Here is a 22,346-nt window from a genome sequence, read left to right on the forward strand (position 1 = left end):
CTCTTCTCCTTTTGTGTGACTATATATGAAAACAATTCTCTTAAGTTTCTTGATGAAAGGGTACTTATTTTGTTGTAATTTTCCAAACTTTAGTCTTTTGTAAGAGAATGATCGTATGTTAACTACACCAATCAGACAGCACTTTGTACTTTGGTAGGCTTTTACAAAACAAGAGATTAGAGAAGATTTAAACCAGGCCCGGGCTTGAACAGATACCTGAGAAACATTTGCATGGGGCCTACAAATTGTATAGGTTTTTTGGGTTTGCATTTTCTGTTTTTATTGTTAGCTAATGAAAGGAAAAATCAGTTCTAAGATGTGTTTTGAACATATAACATGATAAATGTTTAATTTTTTTTTCATTCTCTTATATAAAATGAAATAGAAAGATAATTTTCAGAACTGATACTTTTATAAATTTTAAGGATATTGTAATTCTTAAATGTAAATTAGAATTTTAATAATTTAAAATTTTAATTTATTAGATAGAGCCTATATTTTTGGTTTCGTATTGGACCCGAAATATCTCAGGACCGGCACTGATTTAAACATAACATTTACTACTCAAGATTGTACCTAACAGAACAAGAATCATAAACATTTGTATTTACTATTCTCAGATGATCGAGGTTAGCCATTTACACTTCTTATCCACTGCAACTAGCGAGGATTTCTCGGCGAGGAAGAAAAGGAAGAGTTCGGTGGAGTAAGTGACGAGGCGAAGAGCTTCAGGGTTACCCCTTGATTTTGTTGACGTCCTGGTCAAGTTTCATGAACTCCTGTCGAATCTTCTATTCCTCTGCCATGAAATCAATTTATATAGAATTCTGTTTGGGTTTTTGCAAAATTGACTCAAAACACGAAATTAACCACAAACTAGCCTATTTTTTTTTTGATTTTTTTTTTGCTTTATTCACCTCACAAGTTTACATTATTTACGAAAATGACATTATCTTTCTTTTTTTCTTTTCGAAATGATATTTTTACTCTCTCAACCTCATCATCTTCATGTATTCATAAGATTGTCATTGTCATCAATGCATCAACCACCATGAACAACCAATTTGAAGCTCTTAATGCACCTCAAATCGATTTACACTTCTTCTTTCTCAATTCTTATCAACTAAAGACAACATTTCTTTCACTTTCTCTTCATATTCATCCAAAAAAATCTCAAGATTTTGATTCTAAAATTTTTATGGTTCATAGAGCCATTGAAGCTTGTGATTCTTGGTGAGTCGCTTTTGTTTGAGATTTTGGGTGCTTGGAGAAGACTTATGTGTGCTAAACAAGTTATATTACTGGTTGAAACTATGAAATTGAGATTTTTCCAGATCTATTCGTCTAGACAACTTACATGTAAGTCTTCTGGCTGTAGACGACTTCCTAGTCTAGCGTATTATATTTTAGACGACTAACAGGTAAGTCGTCCCAGAAGTCTTCCAGATCTGAAAAACCTGCATATCCAAATCGATATATGAAAAACATGCATGTCCAAAAATGTTCAAATGGCTTAAAAACAGAGAAAATGAGTGGAATATGAGATAAATTTACCTTTATAGAACACACAAAAAATACATATCTAAAATTAATAGATTTACCTTTAAATGAGTGGAAGATGAGAACCATGTGATGAAAAACCTGCAAAAACAAGATAAATTAGTGAGAAAGACATGAGGCAAAAACAATAAATTGATATAAAGCTTAGTGTTTATAAGTTCAAAGAGATTAGAGAGAAGTTGAAGAGTTTTAGAATGACGAACATTACGTTACATTTTTATTGCAGCCATTTGAGAGGAGGAGAGAGAATGTGTAAATTTTATTTATATAGGGAGACAAAAAAATCCAATAAGGTTATTTTTGATTCAGACGACTTTCTAAACGACTTACTTGTAAGTCGCCCAGAAGACTTTAATATTTTTAGCGGAAAACTAAAATATTTTTAGCGGAAACCTAAATAGAAGACTTCCTAGACGACTTACAAGTTAGTCTTCTAGACCCTAAACATAACCCTAAACTTAATTAACTAACTAAACACTTCATAAAATCAAATTAAACTTCAAAAGTGTTTGCTATACCCAAAAGTAAACACTTATAGGTAAAAGTTTAATTTTTCAAAAAAACATCCAAGCTTTCCAAAATCTAACCCTAAAAATACATACAATACTACAACATATGTCGTCAAACCCTAAAACTAAAGAATATCATGATTAACTACTTTCACTCATATATGCTGAAAATAATTCAATTTTATTATATCTTAATTAACATTACTTAAAACTGTTTATAATTACATGATTTTAATTTTTTATTCGTCAAAATATTTTTAAAAAAATTTATAAATCAATTTTCAGATCAACTACACCCGGCTTCCTTGGAAGTCGTCTAGAAGACTTATTTGACTTCCAGCATCTCAGACGACTCAGACGACTTACTGGGGCTATAATCGTAAAAATGGCTTCTGTTTTTTTGTTTAATCACAACGGACTGGCTGTAATTTCACAAGGCTTTTGTGTATATGTTTGCATTTAAAATCATGTTTTGAGTTATATTTGGCAAATCCCCCATTCTTTTTTTGAACACCAATTCCCTATAGAATCGTAAGGATATTTTTCGGTTTCGCATTTTTCAATAAAATTTATCATCAATACTATTAAAACATAATCACTTTTTATCTGCTTATATATAGTCTAGGTTGATCATTACATGGTGTTATTCAATTACTGACTTAAAATCAATTACTAATATTTTGTAATGTATCAAATTTTAAAATTTTAAGATAGTTTAGTTGGTGAATTATAAAATCTTTGCGGTATGCATTAGATTTTGAGTTCAATCATTTATTCATGAGACTCCATAAAAAAATATTAGAAATCAATCCAAAATACAAAGAATTTTAAAATCTTTAAACGTTGAATACAAGTAGATTTTAAAAACTGAATTTAAATCATTCATTGAATAACTTTAGATTTTAAAATAGAATTTATAATTATCATTCGAATAATAGTTTTTAGATTTAAACTCTATTAAAATACATGCTTGAATAACACCATCGTACACTTTTAACTTTCTATTATTTCTCGTACAATTAACTTCGTTATTATTAAATATATATTTATATATAATATCTAAGCTATTATTATAATATTCTCAAAATAAAATATCAAAAACATATTATAAAGTATCTTTTTCTAAAATTGCATTTTAATAAAATATTTCAATATTTGTTTATTTAAAATGTAAATACACATTTATTTTTAATATTTACTTTTAAATAATAAATTTAATTGTTAATATTAACTATAATTATAAACGAATATAGATTATATTTGATTTAAGAATAAGAAATAAAATTTCTATAATATTTATATATACAAAATTTATATTCATAATTAAATTACTACACAAATTAATAAATTTAAAGTAACCTAATCCATGTATTAACAATCTTTTAAATTATAAAATTAAATAATAAAATATATTCATGAATTTGACAAAATAATTCAACTTATTAAAAAAATTAAAGTAAAATATATAAACTAAGAAATAATGTCATAATATCATATACATATTTAAAATATAATAATAAAAATAATTCAATATATTTATCAAGTATGAGACTGGTTGAATAACATATATATAATTTATATAATAATAAAATAATTTTGACCAATATAAGAAATTTAAAATAAATTTGTAGTTTAATTTATAGGTTTAAAATATACGTAAAATTAATATGGGGTGAGTTATGCAAATGCATTATTTTATTTTTGTCAAATTATTTTCATGTAAATATTAATTTAATTATCTATACTTTAAAATAAATGTTTTAATAAAAATACATATGTATAAAAAATTTAATTTCAGGAAATAAATTTTGAATAAAAATTAATTCCGAGCATGAAAATTAATTTCGCGCTTTTCAAACTCAAATACAAATCTAGATTTGTCGTTTCAAGTGCAACGTTGTTGCTTGAGTTTCTTTTAATGAAACAATTGTCGCTTGAGTTAGCGTTAATTTTTTTTAAAAATAAAAAGATCTACACAATTTATGCAAACCATTATAATATAGTTTCATCAAAAAGCATAATAATATAACATTAATTGAGGCTTCATACTCATATAATTTTAATAACATTTATTAAAAATTCAATACAATTTTCAAAATTAAAATATGAAATGAAAATTTCAAAATTAAAATATTAAAGTCTCAATATTGTTTTATGAAAATTTTGAAATTCAAATATTTATGTATTTTATATGGTATATAATTTCATTTTAATAATACTTAAATGAAAGAGGAAATATCTAATAAATGAAAGGGGAAATTTCTTATTCTTGCGATTTTATGATCATTTGTAACTTGTTATAATAAAAAAAGAAATAAACCATTGATCACAATTTTTTTAATGTGAAACTTTAAATAATATTAGTAATTTGTAGTCGTTTTTTTTTTTTTTTTTTGACAGCAAGCATTTCCAAATTCATATTGACCCACCCAATAAACCAAATTGGTAACTCTGCATCCATGTGAACGACGAAAGACGGTTGTTTCCTAGCATTCCGTGCTAAGCTATCCGCCCGTAGGTTCTCCGTCCGTGGTACATGAACGATGTCTGAGTTGGAAAAACTTCTTGTCAAAAGCTTTATGTCCTCCAGGTAACTTCCAAATGCTGGCCATTCTTCTGGTTCCGAAACAATCTTCACCAACTGAAAACAATCCGTTGCAAACGTAACCTGAAACTGTCTTAAATTCTTCATAGATTCCATTGCCCAAATTAATGCCTCCACCTCCGAATGGAGAGGTGAAAGACATGCCCTTACATTTATGGTCCCTAGTAAACCATCAAATCCTGGTAAAGTGCTATACCAGCCTCGTCCTGAAAATAATTCTTAATCTTTCCATGAACCATCTTTGAAGCACCATCCTCGTATGTAGTCGTTTTTTAAAAGAACAGAATATAACATATAAGAAAATGAATAAATTTTTTATTATATGATTAATGTGATTATTTAGTTTCTTTTAAGAATATAAATTTAAAATGATAAAGGATACAAAAATTGTTATCAAATTTATATTATTAAAAATCATCAATTATCTTTTTTTTACAAAAAAAAAGAAGATAATTCATGATTTTTAATAATAAAAGTTATCATATATTATAAAAAAATCATTAATTTTCATATGCATGTTAATCATCTTAGATAATTCTGTAACTTTTATTTAAGGACTAAAAGGAGAATATTATTTTGTATACTATTAATCAATTTGACATTTAGTTTAGTGAAATTGCCACAAATAGCATATTCATGGTACCATTTTTTATGTTTACACTAACCATTTTTACCCTCACTTTTAGTGAAGGGTAAAAGATAATTATACCCTTAGGATTAACTAATCTAGACTTAGGGTTTAGAGTTGAGGGGTGGGGTAGAGTTTTTGGAATGTGAAATTTAGGATTCTAATAAATATATAAATAAATACTTAAAAAATATAAAAAAAATTTTGAAAATAGTTTCAAATATAATTTTCGTTTTTCAAAAAGAAATTTGAAAAAAATTAAAAAAAATCGACAAAAAATTTCAAAAAAAGAAAAATTATAAAAAAGTTTGAATTTCGTAAAAGTATAATTCGAAAATATATTTTTAATTTTTATTTAAATAATGATTTATTATATATATAAATAACAAGGGCATAAGAGTCTTTTGCCACTTAATAAGAAGATATTTTTGAAAATGTCTCTTTAGTGGTGGTAAAAATGAAAAGTGGTATCATGAAAGTGGTAAACATGTAATTTCCGCTTTAGTTTAATAAAAATATAATATATGTTTAAATAGGGGGAAATTATATGTTTACCACTTTCATGTAGAGATGTCAAACATGTTTACCCATCCCGTTCCGTCCCGTACCGCAGCGGGTTAGTCGTCGAGCGGGTTACAGCGGGCCTGTCCCGCGCCGGCTGCGGTCTTCAAAATGCCGGCCCAAACCCGTACCGCAAAATATATAAGCCTTCGCGGGCCGTCCCGCGGGATGCCTCCTTATCAAACCGCCTACTACAGTTTTTTTCATGAATGCTCAAGTATAAGAGTTGTGTAAGAGAATTGAAGAGAGCTCATTTAGCTTCACTAAAGACTTATCAAAATCAATGCCACAAAGCTCCGTTTGTGCTTGCGTTCTTTAGTTAAAAGCCTTCTTTTGTTATCAGCATAAGCTTTTGTTGAGTTTGAATCTGATTGAGTTATTATCTTTGTTATAAGTTGGCTCAAGTGTTTTATGTCTTCATCAAACCATCTCTCTTTTTAATTATTTGGATTGCAAAGAAAATCGTTAATCACTTTACCAAATTATACAAGTGACGTTTAATACAACTAACTTTTCTCCTAAACAACACCACTGTAACCAAATTTAATTTAAGAAAAACACCACTTCACTATACTGAAAACAAAACCAATCAACTTAAACAAGAAATATCACATTGTAATAAAGCAATTCATAGTTGTGTGTAATAAAAAGAGAAAACCAAATCAAAACAACACCAGAGCTCGAATCGTCATCGCCGGAGCTGGAGTCGTCAACGCCGGAGCTCGAACCATCATCACCAGAGCTCGAATCATGCATCATCGCCGGAACTCCTTATGTTTTATGGGAGAAAAGTCACAAGAATCGTTTTTTTCTCTCTCTCTCTCTCTCTCTCTCTCTCTCTCTCTCTCTCTCTCTCTCTCTCTCTCTCTTAATGTTTTAGGCGAAAGCAGAAATGGGCACTTAGGGTTGCGGGTCTTCAAAATTCCGCGGATTAAGCCCATCTCGCTTTCGACCCGTCCTGCTTTTGACCCGTCCCGCTTTTGACCCGTCCCGTTTTGAACCCGTCCCGCGAGGCCCGCAATTTTGCGGGCTTACCAAATGGAGGCCCAATCCCGCCCGCAGCAAGCCTTTACGGACCAGGCCCGCGGTCCAGGTCCTTGATTGCCATCCCTACTTTCATAGTATCACTTTTCATTTTTACCACCACTAAAGAGACATTTTCAAAAATATCTTCTTCATTAAGTGGCAAAAGACTCTTATGCCCTTGTTATTTATATATATAATAAATCATTATTTAAATAAAAATAAAAAAATAAAAAATAAAAAATAAAAAAAAAGCAATTTTTTTTTATGTTTTCGAATTATACCTTTTCAAATTCGAACTTTTTTATAAACTTTTTTTTGGAATTTTTTTTTCAAATTTTTTTTACGAAAAACGAAAATTATGTTTGAAACTATTTTAAAAAAAAATATATATATATTTATAAGTATTTATTTATATATTTATTAGAATCCTAAATTTCACATTCCAAAAACTCTACCCACCCCTCAACTCTAAACCCTAAGTCTAGATTAGTTGACCCTAAGGGTATAATTGTCTTTTACTCTTCATTAAAAGTGAGAGTAAAAGTGGTTAGTGTAAACATGAAAAGTGGTACTATGAATGTGTTATTTGTGGCAATTTCCCTTTAAATAGACCAATTAATTTTTCCAAAGATTTTAAGAATCATCATAATATTGACACGTATCTACAACCAATGTTGTAATGCTCGTCAATTAATATATAATGTATACAAATCTCTATTACTAAAAAAAAATCATTATCATAGACCCAACATTCTATTATATACAACATTCTATTATATAGTTAAATTTACCTTTCTAATTATGGAAAATAACACTATACTACTAAATGTGCTTCCAGACAACATAATAACTAATCTTCTGTCCAAACAATATAAAATATTAGGTCCTACCATTATAATAACTTTTTATTTATCTTCTTTTGAATTACTTGATTTAAAATCACTCAAATAATTTATAAAAATTTGAAAATAAGTATAATTATTTTGTGGACACAAATCTTCATTACTAAAACATAATCATTATCATGGATCCAACTTTTTTTTATAAGTTTTTAAATTAAACACATCATTCTATTATATAGTTAAATTCACTTTTTAAATTATGGAAAATAACATTATACTACTAAATGTGTTTTCAAACAACACAATAAATTATCTTGTATCCAAACAATATAACACATTAAGTCATACCTATTTAAAATACAGAGTAACAAATAAAAAAAAGATAAGTGTATTTCCTTACGCAAATGTAGAAATGACTCAAAGATAATTTTAATCTAATATTCCATGATATTATATGCATATCCGTAATCTATTTGTGTTATTGATTTAGTAATGTAAAATATTTATTCAAATCTATAAATTTTGGTTTAACCTATACAATATATATTCACACACGCTTAAGGCTTTCAGTCGTTTTATTAATATAACTTTTACAGAACTTAAGACCATGATTAACTTGGGGTTCTTAGAGTGGGGTTCTTAGCGGAAGTTAAGAAACTGTTTCTTAACTTTTAACTAAAAAAACTAAGAACCGGTCCTTATTTAAGAACCGGTTCTTAGTTTTTTTAGTTAAAAGTAAAGAAACAGTTTTTTAACTTCCACTAAGAAACTCATCATAAGAATCCCGGATTAATTATGCTCTAAAAAACAACAGAATCTGATAACTATTTCAAGTCTGCGATAAACTTTCTTCCCCACAATTTCTTTTTGGTATCTTCCACTAAATTTCTCCGAGCTCATGGTCCTATTGTCATGATAAGGAACCTACTGCCACGGCACAATTAATCAAGAAATCTTAAGAGGGAAACACATGTTATTTTTCACCTTCAAACATAAATCTGGAAAATAAGAATAAACTATTCGGCATAAATTTATTCACGAGCAATCTCTTTGTTTAAAGAGTAGGTTGCCGACCTTTGGCTTCTATGCCTCTGGCTTCCGAGCTTCCGGGTCAGCAGTTTTCTTTCTATCTAAGGATAAAAAGGAAAATTTACAGACAAACGAAAATATTTCATATTTCAGAATTTGGTCGAGTCTTTCATAAATCTAAAGAACTGGCCAGTTATCTCTTGTATAGAGAAACATGCTGCTAGAACTATGGTGTATCACCTTATACCCTTGCTTTAAGATCAATAAAAAGGATAAATACCTATTTTTCATACTATTACCAGAACAGACATTTACTTCTTCTTTTTCTATTAATCTAGGATATCTCTAACCTAAAAAATTGTCTAGACTAATTTCTAATGGGAGGTACACCATATAGATAGATTTTTTTTTGGGTATTCAAATAGACCGTGAGAAATAAATCCATATTTACATAGCCACATATGGAGTTAGTAATAGCACTTGAAATAAAGAGATTTCTAGCCTAAACCAACAAAACAACTCTTTATTTACGAGAAATCACTACACCAACATGTGGTTGACGTGTACTTTACCCTAATACTTATCAATTTTTTATGTATTGTTTTAGTAGTTATTTAGTTTCACAACTTTTGACTGGCGATAACAGCATTGTTGAAATTGCTAGGAGAAATAGCAACAATTTTTTTTTTGTTTTAAAGACCCGTAGCCGACGGCAAATTGTGAAACAGAAATCAATCCTAGTTGGATCATTATAGTACGACGGTGGTCCATTGAGTGCCGTTCCCAGTAAGACAATACAAAAATATATAGTTTTAATTTTTGTTTAAATGTATATTTATTTATTTTACAGTATTCTAACTGCCTAAAACAATTCAAAAATGGTTGCAGACACAGAATACATAGGTCCTATTCTTGCAGAGTATTTGTTTAGTTGATGGATCTTGGACTGTAGAATCACCATATAGTGGATATGGTTGGATATGGCTAGATGAAATGGGAAATGAAAAAGATATGGTGTTGAGAAACAAGAAGAGATGCTTGTCCCCTTTACACTTAGAATTGGATGCGCTCATTTGGTATATGGAGAATATGATTCAACATACAACATGCCAACATTACGGGAAAGACTGCAAGCAGTTAATTGCGATGATTAAGGATCTGACAGCATGGCCAGGCTTTTCAACGTAACTATCAGAGCTAGAATCTCTTCAAGGATGCTTCCAAGATTTTAAGATCATTTACGTTCCAAGGGCAAAAAACAAAACAGCCGACTTTCTACCCAAGACGGTGCAAGCTTTTCACTAGAGTTTAGTTTTTATTGGTTGTTCTATTTCGGTTCTAGATTCTGATGCCATATCTAGTTTGAGTGATAGAAAACTCGTTTCAAACAAAAAAAAAAAGAGAATTCAAAAATGTGGTCTGCTGATATCAGATTTACATAAGAAAATATATAGAAATTCGATGTATTAGTTATGACTTTGCAATCATAAAATAATGTAACTAGTTTTATTGTATACTACTGGAAATAAATTAAATTTGGAGAAATACTTCTTGTTAAGAGCACTATAAGAGCATCATTAGTGTTCAAGTTTTTTGGGCATAGTTATTTAGAGCACCTCCGATGAAAAGAAGAGATTCTATCTTGGGGTTCTCAAAATACATATATATATATATATATATATATATATATATATATATATATATATATATATGTATTAATATCTTCTCTATCAAAAGAGAAATACAAATTTTATATACTATAAAAAATTAAATTAGATTTATTTCATTAATTATATCTATTTATTGTTCACATTAACCTATTAAAAATAAAATATTAATAAAAACTTTATCTCTATTAAATGAAAAATATAATGTTTATCTACTATAAAAAAGTCATACTAGGTCCATCTCATCAGTTATATCTATTCATTATTTACATTAACCTATTAAAAATATAATATTTCTAAAAATTCTTGTCTACTAAAATAAAATTACAATTTTTATCTACTATAAAAAAATCATACTAGGTCAATTTCATCAATTACATCTATTCATTATTTACATTGCCATATTAAAAATATAATATTTCTAAAAATATCTTCATAATTATAAGGATATTAATAATAAATCTATTTTAACTGTAAATTTAAATTTTACTTTTTTATATAACTAAAACATGTCGAACAAAATTAACAAAATATTACTAATTTTTTTTGTATTTTTAATAATCCATTGATTAAATTTTTAATAAGTAATATAATATTATTATAAATTATGTTAATTAAAAATTATTATTAAAAATATATTATATTTTTTATCTTTTATAATTATAGCCTATATTTTATTAAAAATAGAAGCAATATCTGAATTAAATATGAAAATTATATTAAAATTTTAAACTAACATCTTATTATAAAAATATTTCATTTAAAAGGATGAAAATTTGTAAATTATGTAATATTTTTAACACAAAACAAAACTGTTAACATATGTTAGAAATCACAGTAATTTATTATCTAAAAATGATTATATAAAAAATATAGAAGTACATAGCTAACCATTAGTTAAAGTGTTATAAAATATGGGATTTGAAAACTTTGAAATTTTAATATTTCATTAAAAATACTAATGAGAAATGATTTTTAACTATAAATTTAATGTTTATTTTAATAGTAAAAAATAGGTTGAGACATATAAAAGAAAATAAAATCAAAATTCACAAAATTTTCAAGCTCAAAATAATTATGTAATTTTATAAAATTTCTCTTGACCGAATATACAATTTTGAAAATAAATATTTCTAACACACATGATAATATAAAAAAATTACAAAATATAAGATCATAGATGCTAAAGTATAAATTTTTTGAAATGCAACATGAGTAAACAATAATGTTGTGAAAATCAAAGTGGTATTAATATTTATAAAATTAAGTTAATAACAAAAAATCAAAAAACTTAATATTATAACATCCAAAATATCATATATCAATAAAATATACTAAAATAATATGATTTATGCTCTATGAGTAGAATTTACTAAAATAATACGGTTAACTTGCTTAAATTGGACAATGTGTTTATTGATAAAATCCCGCAATATACTAAACTGATAGATGCTAAAGTATATTTTTAAAGACAACATGGAAATTTAAGTTATCCTAAACAAATATCCTCTCTATAGTATAAATAAATAAAATTTTAAAATGTATCGTATACAAACAGTAATATTATATATATATATATTTTGAAGGAGATTCTGTATTCTATTATTTCATATTATGAATTCTTATACTCAACTAAAAAATATATTAGAATGTAATAAAAATTAATAACAAAATAAAATATAAAAAATAAATTATTATGTATTAAAAATGTCAAATAAAAAACTTAACCAATAAGATTATAGAGTTATATAATATATAACACTAAATTGTAAATCATATATTTAAAACATTTGCAATAATATCAAAGTTAACATTTATAAAATCAAAAGTTATCCGCATGGACGTGCGGATCAAAGTTTAGTTAGTATTTAATTGTGAGGTTCTTAATTTTACGGAAAACTCAACCCAAAGTATCTGCTTTGGATTGAATTTTTCGTAAAGTTAAGAAACTCACAATTAAATACTAATATTAATATATACATACACATATATATATATATATATATAATATTTTTGATAACTTTGGTGTGATCGCAAAGATTTTTTAGGCCCAAGAACTAATCACCAAGAGATCCACAAAAATCCAGATTTTCTTGCCACTTAAGGCGTCCATGGGTGGCTAAGGGGAATCGAACTCAGGACGGAAGTTCCAACTGGAACCCTGTTACCACTAGGCCAAGACCACTTGGATATACACATATATTAGAGAATTTCAATGTTAGAATCCCCATTCGGGATGCTCTAACATCCTACTAATATCCGAAGAAACTCAAGCCTAGGAATAAAATAAAATCTTCAAAATAGATGAAAATTTTATAATATCTACAAATACTCTCATATTGTAAGGGATATACGCCCGTCTACTACTATAAATACAACTAGGTTTTTATCTATGCTTCGAAAGCGTGACTTTTTTGGATTATAAATAAAATTTGATATAAATTAATATTTTGAAATCTATACTATTTAAAAAGAAACATTATGAAATCCATTAGTTCACAAACTTGTCTTTGTAACACAAAACTATATATATATATTTTTTCGAAGTAATAAGATAAAAAAAATCCGCACATGATGCTTATTAAAGTCTAGTAGTCATTAGTAAAAGTCTAGTAAAAGGTTAAAAGTAACGTCAACTTGTCCGTCAACTGGTCCATTACATTAAATTTCTGTAGCGTAGGGCTCGGGATTCCACTTACCATGTTTTCGGGGGTACATCATAAGCCAAATCAAGAATGTAACGATAATAATAAAAAGAAAGGTAAAAATAATCTATATTATTAAAACTCAAGTACAAAATTGGAGTGTTTGGAGATTTGAATAAGATTATTAAAAAAATTTAGAGTGTTTAGAAACATGGATTGTAGTCTTTTAAAAAAAAAATTTTGTTTGGAAATAAGAATGTTAATATTAAGAAAAAAAGTAATGGGATTATGTTATTAAGAAAAATTGAAAGTCTATCATATTATAATAAAATATATATCTGAGCCAGTTTTAAAATATACGAAAATGATTCAATCTAATTGCGTAAAACTTTTTTTTCTAAACTAACCATAAAACAAACTTTATATACATATTTCAAATCAAAATAATAATTCAAAGTTGATTTATATCAAAAATTGATTCAAAAATATACATATATTCAAAAATGGATTTTTACTAAACTATTTTTCAATAACCATTATAAAAAAATGTTGTCAATATATATAAAAAAAATACAATACAAAGCCCAATTTGAAATACCAACTCAAATTATGGTTTTTATATTTCATATTAAGTTTTAAAAATATAATATATGTAATTATTTATATGATGGTACATATAAAATACTATTAATTATATGATTACTTATATGATGGTACGTATAAAATACGATTAATTATATGATGACAATATACGGTATATAATAATAACTAGGGATGGGCTTTCGGGTACCCATATGGGTTTGGTTCTGATCGGTTTGCGTTTCGGGTTTTCGGGATCAAAGATTTCAGTTCTATTTTGGTTTGAGTTGGATTCGGATATTTGCGGGTATGGATAACTCATTTAAATTATTTTTAAAGTTTTAAATCATTATATATTTTAAATTTCTCAAAATCTATAAATAAAATAATATATTACCTATAAATTTGAATAACATATGTCATAATACCTAAACTTACCATATCAATTGGTTTGATTTAAAATTTTGGATATGGAATCAATAATTATTTTAAGTATTTTTGGTGATTTGAGTATACTTTAACTATTTCAGATATTTACTTTTGACTATCAATATATATTTTTAAGTATTTAAACCAATTTAAAAGTATCATTCTTGATGTTTTATATACGTTAAATCTAAAAATAATTAATATATATAAGTATATAAATCTATTTTTAGATAAATTTGGGTATCCGAATACTTCGGTTCGGTTCAGATTCGGTTCTCTAAATAACAAATTTTTTGAATAATTCGAATATTTAATCAATTTATGTTCGGGTTTGGTAATATATTTTTGGATCGGTATCGGTTCTGTACCTCGGATTCATTTTGCCAAATCTTAATAATTACATAAAAAACAAATATCAACATATTTTTCAAAATATACATCCGCGCGGATCAAAGTCTAGTTAAGGTTATTTAAGGAGGGGATACGTACCCCAAGATTACCAGTGTAAACCGTTGCTGTGAACAAAAAGAAGAGAGAGTAAAACTCCGTCGATGACAATGCCCATGTGTATACTCCTCACCATCTTGTTCCTCTTGTGCATCCCTGGTTCGGTTCACCTGGTTCGAGCTCAAAACCAAATGGGAGCCACTACTCATCCGGAAGAAGGTCTGTCTTTCAACCCTTTGAAATAATTGATAACAACTTGTTTGGTTTAAATAAACTGGCGGTTGTTATTCTATTTGTAATAAAAAAAACTGACGGATAAACAACAGCGGAAGCTTTGAACTCCATCTTCGCGGCTTGGAAAATTCAGGCGCCAAAGGAATGGAATATAAGCGGCGAACTTTGCTCCGGCGCAGCCATCAACGACGACATTATCATTGACGACAAAGCCTACAACCCTCTTATCAAATGCGACTGCAGTTTGGAAAAGTCTACACCCTGCCGAATCACCGCCCTGTACAGTACAACCTCTTTAATTTTTCTCTTCTTTTTTATTGTTTTGTTTTCGCCACTGAATGTTTCCATGTTGTTGTTTTACTCCACAGCAAGGTCTATGCGATGGATGTTGTAGGGCCTATACCTCCACAGCTCTGGACTTTGACACACCTCACCAATCTGTATAGAAATTTTTTTTTTCATCATTCAGAAAGAGCCGGTAAATGCATTAACTGTACCTCAAAATAACAAGCATTTTTCTTTCAGGAACCTGGCTCAAAATTATCTTACCGGACCCCTTTCTCCTGCCATTGGAAAATTGGTTCGAATGGAATGGCTGTAAGGCTGTTGATTGAATGATGACTTCTTCCTTTTCTTAATCTCTCTCTCTTTCTTGTCACTTACTCTTGGCCTGTCCTGTTCTCAATTACCGTAGAACTTTTGGGATCAATGCCCTGTCAGGCCCCTTTCCAAAGGAAATTGGTTTGCTTACCAAGTTGAAATCGCTGTAAGCTTCTTCATTCTTCTTAAGAAAATATCATCATGCTTCCTTATTAATAAAACTATCTACTGTATGCAGTGGTATTGGTCGAAATAACTTTGCCGGTTCTATACCAGCTGAGATTGGGAATTGTACTGAACTACTAAAAATGTGAGAATGTATTGTGCTTTTAGTGTGTAAATTTAGTTAATATAACCTTTCAAAATCATCTATTGTTGTAAGCATTTCTTACATTATATTTGCAGATACTTATCAAATTCAGGACTTAGCGGGGAAATACCTTCCTCATTTGCAAATCTTGTAAACCTGGAAGACGCGTAAGATTTTCTTTTAATTAAATTCTCATATACGTTAAGTTTTATCGTTGTGTTTCTACATTTCTGTAATTTTTTTATTAATTAATTTTACATTATTATTTATGTTTTGCGTGGGGGTGGTTTCCTATGTTTGTACCAGTGCGATCACCGATCTGGACATTACTGGTCGGATACCGGAATTTATTGGAAAGTGGACAAAACTTACTATCTTGTAAGAATGATTTTTAGTTTTAGAAAGTTATATATGTTTGTTACTTATACTGCTCATGTTATCTAAATTGTACACTTAGCGTGGAGATGTTTTCATGCTACTGCTACCATGTTTTTACTGCAGGCAAATTCTCGGAACTGGTTTGACCGGTCCGATACCGTCGTCATTTTCCAACTTAACTTCTTTGAGCGAACTGTATGTGTTATGGCATTGTGTCACCGTGTCACAATCATTCTTCTTTATGATTTTTTTTTAATTTCCATCTCTGCATCACATAATCATATCTTAAATGTAGGAGTCTTGGTGATATATCCAATGGAAGCTCTTCCCTTGAATTCATTAAAGACATGAAATCTCTAACTACATTGTAAGGCAACAATTATATTCCAATCAATGGTGATCCTGGGCATAGCCAAATGAAGCATTGACATATAGCCTATTTATTTTTAATTACATTAAAAAAACCAAATTTGTCGACTTTTTTTATATTAAAACCTTACTAAAACGTTTATATCCTCCACAATCTCAGGACCGCCCCTTACTCCAATTCATGAACTGTCTCAGTCTTCTCTTTGCGTGTATTTAATTGATGATATATGTTGCAGAGTATTAAGGAACAGCAATCTCACTGGGACAATACCCTCTAATTTTGGGGAATACTTAAATCTGACACAAGTGTAAGCATATTTTGAAGTCTTTTCTGTAAAAGCAAGTGAGATGATTTGTGAAAGTCACCGAGACAATACCAAATTATCTTAACGTTGCTGATAATGTTAGTTCTCAGTTTCCCCCTTACTGTGTTACCATGTCTGTTTTCCAGTGATTTAAGCTTTAACAGACTACATGGACCAATTCCAGCTTCACTTTTCAACGTATATCAACTTACTTACTTGTAAGTTTTCTACTTCTTTTGAGTCTATATAGTCGTATCTAGCTGTGATAACTGTGGATGACCTTGTTGTCTTCATATTAGGTTTCTGGGAAACAACACGTTGAATGGTTCTTTGCCCACTAAAAAGAGCCAGACATTGAGCAATATGTGGGTTACAATATAATACGAAACTGTTTTGGAATATATCACGTATTCTGTAGTTTCTAATCCTTCTTCATAATCATATTATTTTAGAGATGTTTCGTACAATGATTTGGCTGGTACTCTTCCTTCATGGGTCAGCTTACCAAACCTGAAACTGTAAGTGAACAAAACACTGCATCTCTACTTATAATCACAGTGGGTTTATATCAGAAAATAATTAGCTTCCTTTCCTGATTAGGAAATATTATTATAATCCTTAAAAAACTGTATGTTATTTGTGCAGCAATCTTGTGGCTAACAACTTCAGCTTGGAAGGTCTTGGCAAGAGGTGATTTTATTAAATATGCTCTTCTTGATACCTGATATTCTAGTTTCATTTTTTAATATCTGTTTTCATTTTGTTACAAGGGTTTTACCAGGACTAAAGTGCCTGCAGAAGAACTTCCCCTGCAATCGAGGCAAAGGAATTTGTAAGTGTGACAAAGATATATCATCATAACAGTTGTGCTCAACTGTGCAGGTATTTTATTTTGGAAAAAAAATAAGATTTTCTTAAGGTTTTTCTGTTGACTGGTGTCTAGATTCTGACTTTTCAATCAAGTGCGGAGGGCCACAGATACGATCCATAACAGGAGAAGTATTTGAGAGGGATGACGAGGATCTTGGAACTGCTTCATTTTTCGTGAATGATGTTAACAGATGGGCAACCAGTAGTGTAGGACTTTTTGCCGGGAACATCAATAATATATGGGTTATCAACAGTTTGGGCGGAGAGCTTTTTCAGACAGCAAGACATTCTTCATCTTCACTAAGATACTATGGGTTGGGGCTAGAAAATGGAGTCTATACCGTAAAACTTCAGTTTGCTGAAATAGAAATACTTGGTACTAATGCTTGGAAAGGTTTAGGAAGAAGACGTTTTGACATTTATGTCCAGGTGCTTTACAAGTTAACTTATTAATGTGTAATAATCATCTCTCTGAATTCTGAGACCTAGCTCCTTTTTTTAACAGGGAAGACTTGTTGAAAAGGATTTTGATATACGCAAAACATCTGGTGACACTACTGTCCGACCAGTTCAGCGAGAGTATAAAGCACATGTATCAGAAAATTATCTTGAAATTCATCTTTTCTGGGCTGGCAGAGGAACATTTACTATTCCTGTTAAAGGTACTTGTGGGCCACTTATATCGACCATCAGTGCAAAACCAGGTATCAAAACATATGGCGAATTCTTTTCTTTTTCTTTTCTATAATCTTCCTGGTGCCTAAGTGTTACATGTTCAGATTTTATACCAACTGTGGGCAACAGACCACCATCAAAGAAAAAATATGCGACTGGTACTGTTGTGGGTGCTATTGTTGGCCTAGGCCTTTTAAGCATATTTGCAGGCGTGGTTATCTTCATCATCCGAAAAAGCAGAAAGCGTTACACAGATGATGCAGGTAATAATTACAACACAAACAAGTCTTTGAGCTTGAACATCATCTTACAAAGTGGTTCATATTTTTGTTATGGCAGAGCTGCTTAGTATGGATGTAAAGCCATACACTTTTGCTTACTCTGAACTTAAAAGTGCCACTCAAGATTTCAATCCCTCAAACAAGCTTGGAGAGGGAGGATTTGGGTCTGTTTATCGGGTAAACCCCTAACTAAGTAGCAATAGAACAGCAAATGGCATAACTAAAGATTTTAGAAACGAGTAGACGTCATACAATAATAATATATTCGTATACATATATAGATAGATATATGCATATTTCTCAAAGCGTTGGAAATAATGAGACATGTGCTTCATAGGCCTTGAACAATAAAATGGTAAGATTATACACGTATTTTTGTTATGCTTTGAAACATCTAACAGGGGAACCTGGCTGATGGAAGAGAGATCGCTGTGAAAATGTTGTCGGTTGGATCCCAACACGGAAAGGGACAATTTGTTGCAGAAATCATAGCAATTTCTTCAGTATTGCATCGCAACCTAGTTAAGCTTTACGGGTGCTGCTATGAAGGAGATCATCGCTTGCTCGTATATGAGTATCTCACAAATGGAAGTCTCGATCGTGCACTATTTGGTAATGAACATAAACATGGCTTATTTATATTTTCTTCTCTACAAAGCTGTATTACTCATTCTTTCAATGTTGCAGGAGGGATTCTACATCTTGATTGGTCAACCCGTTTTGAGATATGCATGGGTGTAGCCAGAGGTCTAGCCTACCTCCACGAGGAGGCGAGTGTCCGTATAGTACACAGGGATGTTAAGGCCAGCAACATTTTGCTTGACTCTAAGCTGCTCCCAAAAATTTCTGATTTTGGGCTTGCAAGGCTATACGATGAAAAGAAAAGTCACATAAGTACCCGAGTGGCAGGAACTATGTATGCATTTCCAACCACAGCTTTTTCTTATTTGGAACACTAATTTATATATGTATATATATATAAAATATATAATTGTATATATAACACACATGTTTGTGTGAATGCAAGTGGATATGTTGCGCCAGAATATGCCATGCGAGGAATCCTAACAGAGAAAACGGATGTGTATGCCTTTGGTATTGTGGCTCTTGAGTTGGTGAGTGGAAGGAAAAATTCTGATGTGAACCTCGGGAATGAGAAAAAATATCTTCTTGAATGGGTAAGTCCTTGCTTGTTAGTCAAAATTTTTAATGGAAAGGTATTTATCAAAATTTGATATAAATCTAACAACATTGGTGTATACAGGCCTGGAATCTACACGAGAATAGCTGTGAAGCTGAACTAATTGATCATGAGCTGACTGAATTCAACATGGAAGAAGTGAAACGCGTGATAGGAATTGCTTTGCTGTGCACATACTCATCTCATTCCTTGAGACCACCAATGTCAAAAGTGGTGGCTATGCTTTCAGGAGACATTGAGGTCAGTGAGGTTACCTCTAAGCTAGGCTACCTAACCGACTTAAGATCTGATGACAACTCAGGCTCCTCTTTTAGCGCATTTCAAACTAAAGAAACAGGCGCTTCTGCATATAACTCGACGAGCTTTGTGATGCCTAGTGACAGTGGCTTTAAGCAAATGCTTGGAGTCAAGATCAATGAGGGGAGATGATGTCTGTTCTATCTATGATGGGCTATACATGTATAGACCTTTGTGTATGTGACTATATGAGGATCACTATTTTCTTCTTTGGCTGGAGAAACATTTTCACTTTGATTCAACAATGTTTTAAGCACTTTTTTATGAGTTTGTCCACTAGTAATAGTAATACTAAAAGTTTATTTTATCAGTGTATTTTTGCAAACAACATCCAAACTACTAAAACAATTCATTTAGCCAAATCGGTGGTACAAAACCAACAACATTGCTAAAGGAATAATACGCTGTGTGGTAACTTATATCTTTGTGCTCATTCACGTAGGATATATTAGATTTCCTTACATCAGTGAAATTCATTTAGATGTATCAAGAAAGTATATCACTCTCTATAGGTATAGACATCATCTTCTCATTCAAAATATTATGTGGCAAACACTATTGATGATAATTAATCTAGAAACGGACCCTTCTGGTTATAGTAGAACTGTAGGAGTGTGGCCTCTTGCTTCCGGGTTTCCGGCCTCCGGGCCTAACGATTCTCCTGCCTCCAAGCTAAAATTCCTCCTGCGTCAACACCTCTTATTCTTCACACTTATTCAGATGCGGATTCGGCTAGCAATCGAGATGAGTACTCGTATATGGGAGCCTACTTGTCTACTTAGGAAAATAGATGATCTCCTTGTGCTCTAAGAAGCAGACAGATGCATAAGATGAGTATCGAGCTATCACTGTGACAGCATTGGAGGTGAAATGAATGCCTTCTTTAATGACATAGTTTGGCCTCAAATTAATGCATTGGTGGAACATATCTCTCTGTGAATCTTGTTTTTTCACTCAAGTATGAAGCATCTCACATTGGACTATCATTTAATTCAGAGCAGGTCCAAGCTAAAACACTTGGTGTGTCACATATAAGTTCTACGGATAGTTAACTGATGCACTGATTGACTAACCATACTGTTGTTGGATTAAGCTTGAAAGAAAAGAAACTTGAGATACAAGTTTGAAACCTAATCATACCAAGTTATGGATATCTTATTATATAAAGTAGTGTTTTCTCCCACCTGGAGACGCTACGTCATCAAATAGGAACAAGAGAAAGTGATACGTGTCTTATTCTAACTAAGTTTCATTGCTTTCCGTTACGATTTTATATGGCCTTTTCATTTAAGATGAGTCAATTCATAATCTCTTTCAACACTGATATCGGCAAACCTTTATCATCATCATTGTCTCCTCACATGCCCTCCACAATTTCTTAGACGCTATTAAAGCGTTTATATTCAATATATCTAATAAAGCTTCATAATTATGAAGCCAAACATTTACTTCCTACTATTTAGCATTTAATTATCCAACCACACCAACTTTTCGATTCTTGGAACTGTATAAATACGGGTGTCCAATTCCATGATTCTCACCATTTCATCCTGTTCTTCACTGTTTCTTCCTATGAATTTCTGTTTACAGCAATGACATCTTCTAAAATAATGCTCTCTCGATTGAAAGATGGTCGTTGTTATCAAAACGTAGTGACCCTTCTTCTTCTGGAGAGGTGTAACGTCAAAATTGCGGTGAATTAATCAGCCTCGAAATGGCGATCTTGAGAAGATCCATGCTATGCCGTCATGGTTGACTTTCCTAATAAAGTGTTTGGCTGAGTTGGTGATGTAACTGTTGCCATTCTAAACAACCACCCTATCATTTAGACATCGCTGACGATGTCTTCGGATAGGGACGAGGGAGGAGATAGGCATATCTGACGGCTGCGGTTATGGAGATCCTAGGCGGCTAGGGAAATGATGCAATCCTGGTTAAACCAACCGAGGAAACAACCCTGAACGAATCAACCTTAGAAGAACATGTGGAGGTATCCAAGTGGATGTGACACTGTTGATGAACCCGAGTGAATGCAACTCTGTAGATGAACATGAATGGATACCTTGCTCCAACGTTCAGATTGAAGACCCATTTGCCATCTCTGACATATCTATTACAATATCTAAGTCAAATAATCTAATTGAGAAGATTGTTGCCCTTATTCAGAATATGGAAAGTAAAGAAGAGCTTCTTGGTCAAGCCACCACCTCCCTAACTACCTTCATTTACTCAGCTGTCTCCCACAACAGCTAGTTTGTGTTTCTATGCTTGTCATGCAACCTATCTACTTGTGTTTCTT

The 22,346-nt window shown here is 30.6% G+C and overlaps 1 protein-coding gene across 1 annotated transcript; it reads left to right on the forward strand.

The window, feature by feature from the left end:
* Nucleotides 1-14,567: 14,567 nt before the first annotated feature.
* LOC106407208 (probable LRR receptor-like serine/threonine-protein kinase At1g56130) lies at nucleotides 14,568-20,357 on the forward strand. Its single transcript, XM_048759431.1, has 24 exons — nucleotides 14,568-14,746; nucleotides 14,854-15,040; nucleotides 15,130-15,201; nucleotides 15,287-15,358; nucleotides 15,456-15,527; nucleotides 15,600-15,671; nucleotides 15,767-15,838; nucleotides 15,978-16,049; nucleotides 16,173-16,244; nucleotides 16,345-16,416; nucleotides 16,655-16,726; nucleotides 16,870-16,941; nucleotides 17,023-17,088; nucleotides 17,176-17,241; nucleotides 17,369-17,413; nucleotides 17,494-17,555; nucleotides 17,667-18,022; nucleotides 18,099-18,297; nucleotides 18,373-18,531; nucleotides 18,608-18,726; nucleotides 18,951-19,161; nucleotides 19,237-19,465; nucleotides 19,577-19,727; nucleotides 19,814-20,357. The coding sequence occupies exons 1-24, from the start codon at nucleotides 14,632-14,634 to the stop codon at nucleotides 20,177-20,179; spliced, it is 3,051 nt and encodes a 1,016-aa protein (XP_048615388.1). The 5' UTR covers nucleotides 14,568-14,631; the 3' UTR covers nucleotides 20,180-20,357.
* The last annotated feature ends 1,989 nt before the right edge of the window (nucleotides 20,358-22,346 follow it).

Source organism: Brassica napus, chromosome A2 (genome assembly GCF_020379485.1).
Source record: "Brassica napus cultivar Da-Ae chromosome A2, Da-Ae, whole genome shotgun sequence".
NCBI lineage: Eukaryota > Viridiplantae > Streptophyta > Magnoliopsida > Brassicales > Brassicaceae > Brassica > Brassica napus.

Coding starts and splice junctions, on each gene's coding strand:
- LOC106407208 (XM_048759431.1), top strand. CDS start 14,632: ATGACAATGCCCATGTGTATACTCCTCACCATCTTGTTCCTCTTGTGC. Junction 14,747..14,853: donor CACTACTCATCCGGAAGAAG/GTCTGTCTTTCA, acceptor GATAAACAACAG/CGGAAGCTTTGAACTCCATC. Junction 15,359..15,455: donor TTGGTTCGAATGGAATGGCT/GTAAGGCTGTTG, acceptor CAATTACCGTAG/AACTTTTGGGATCAATGCCC.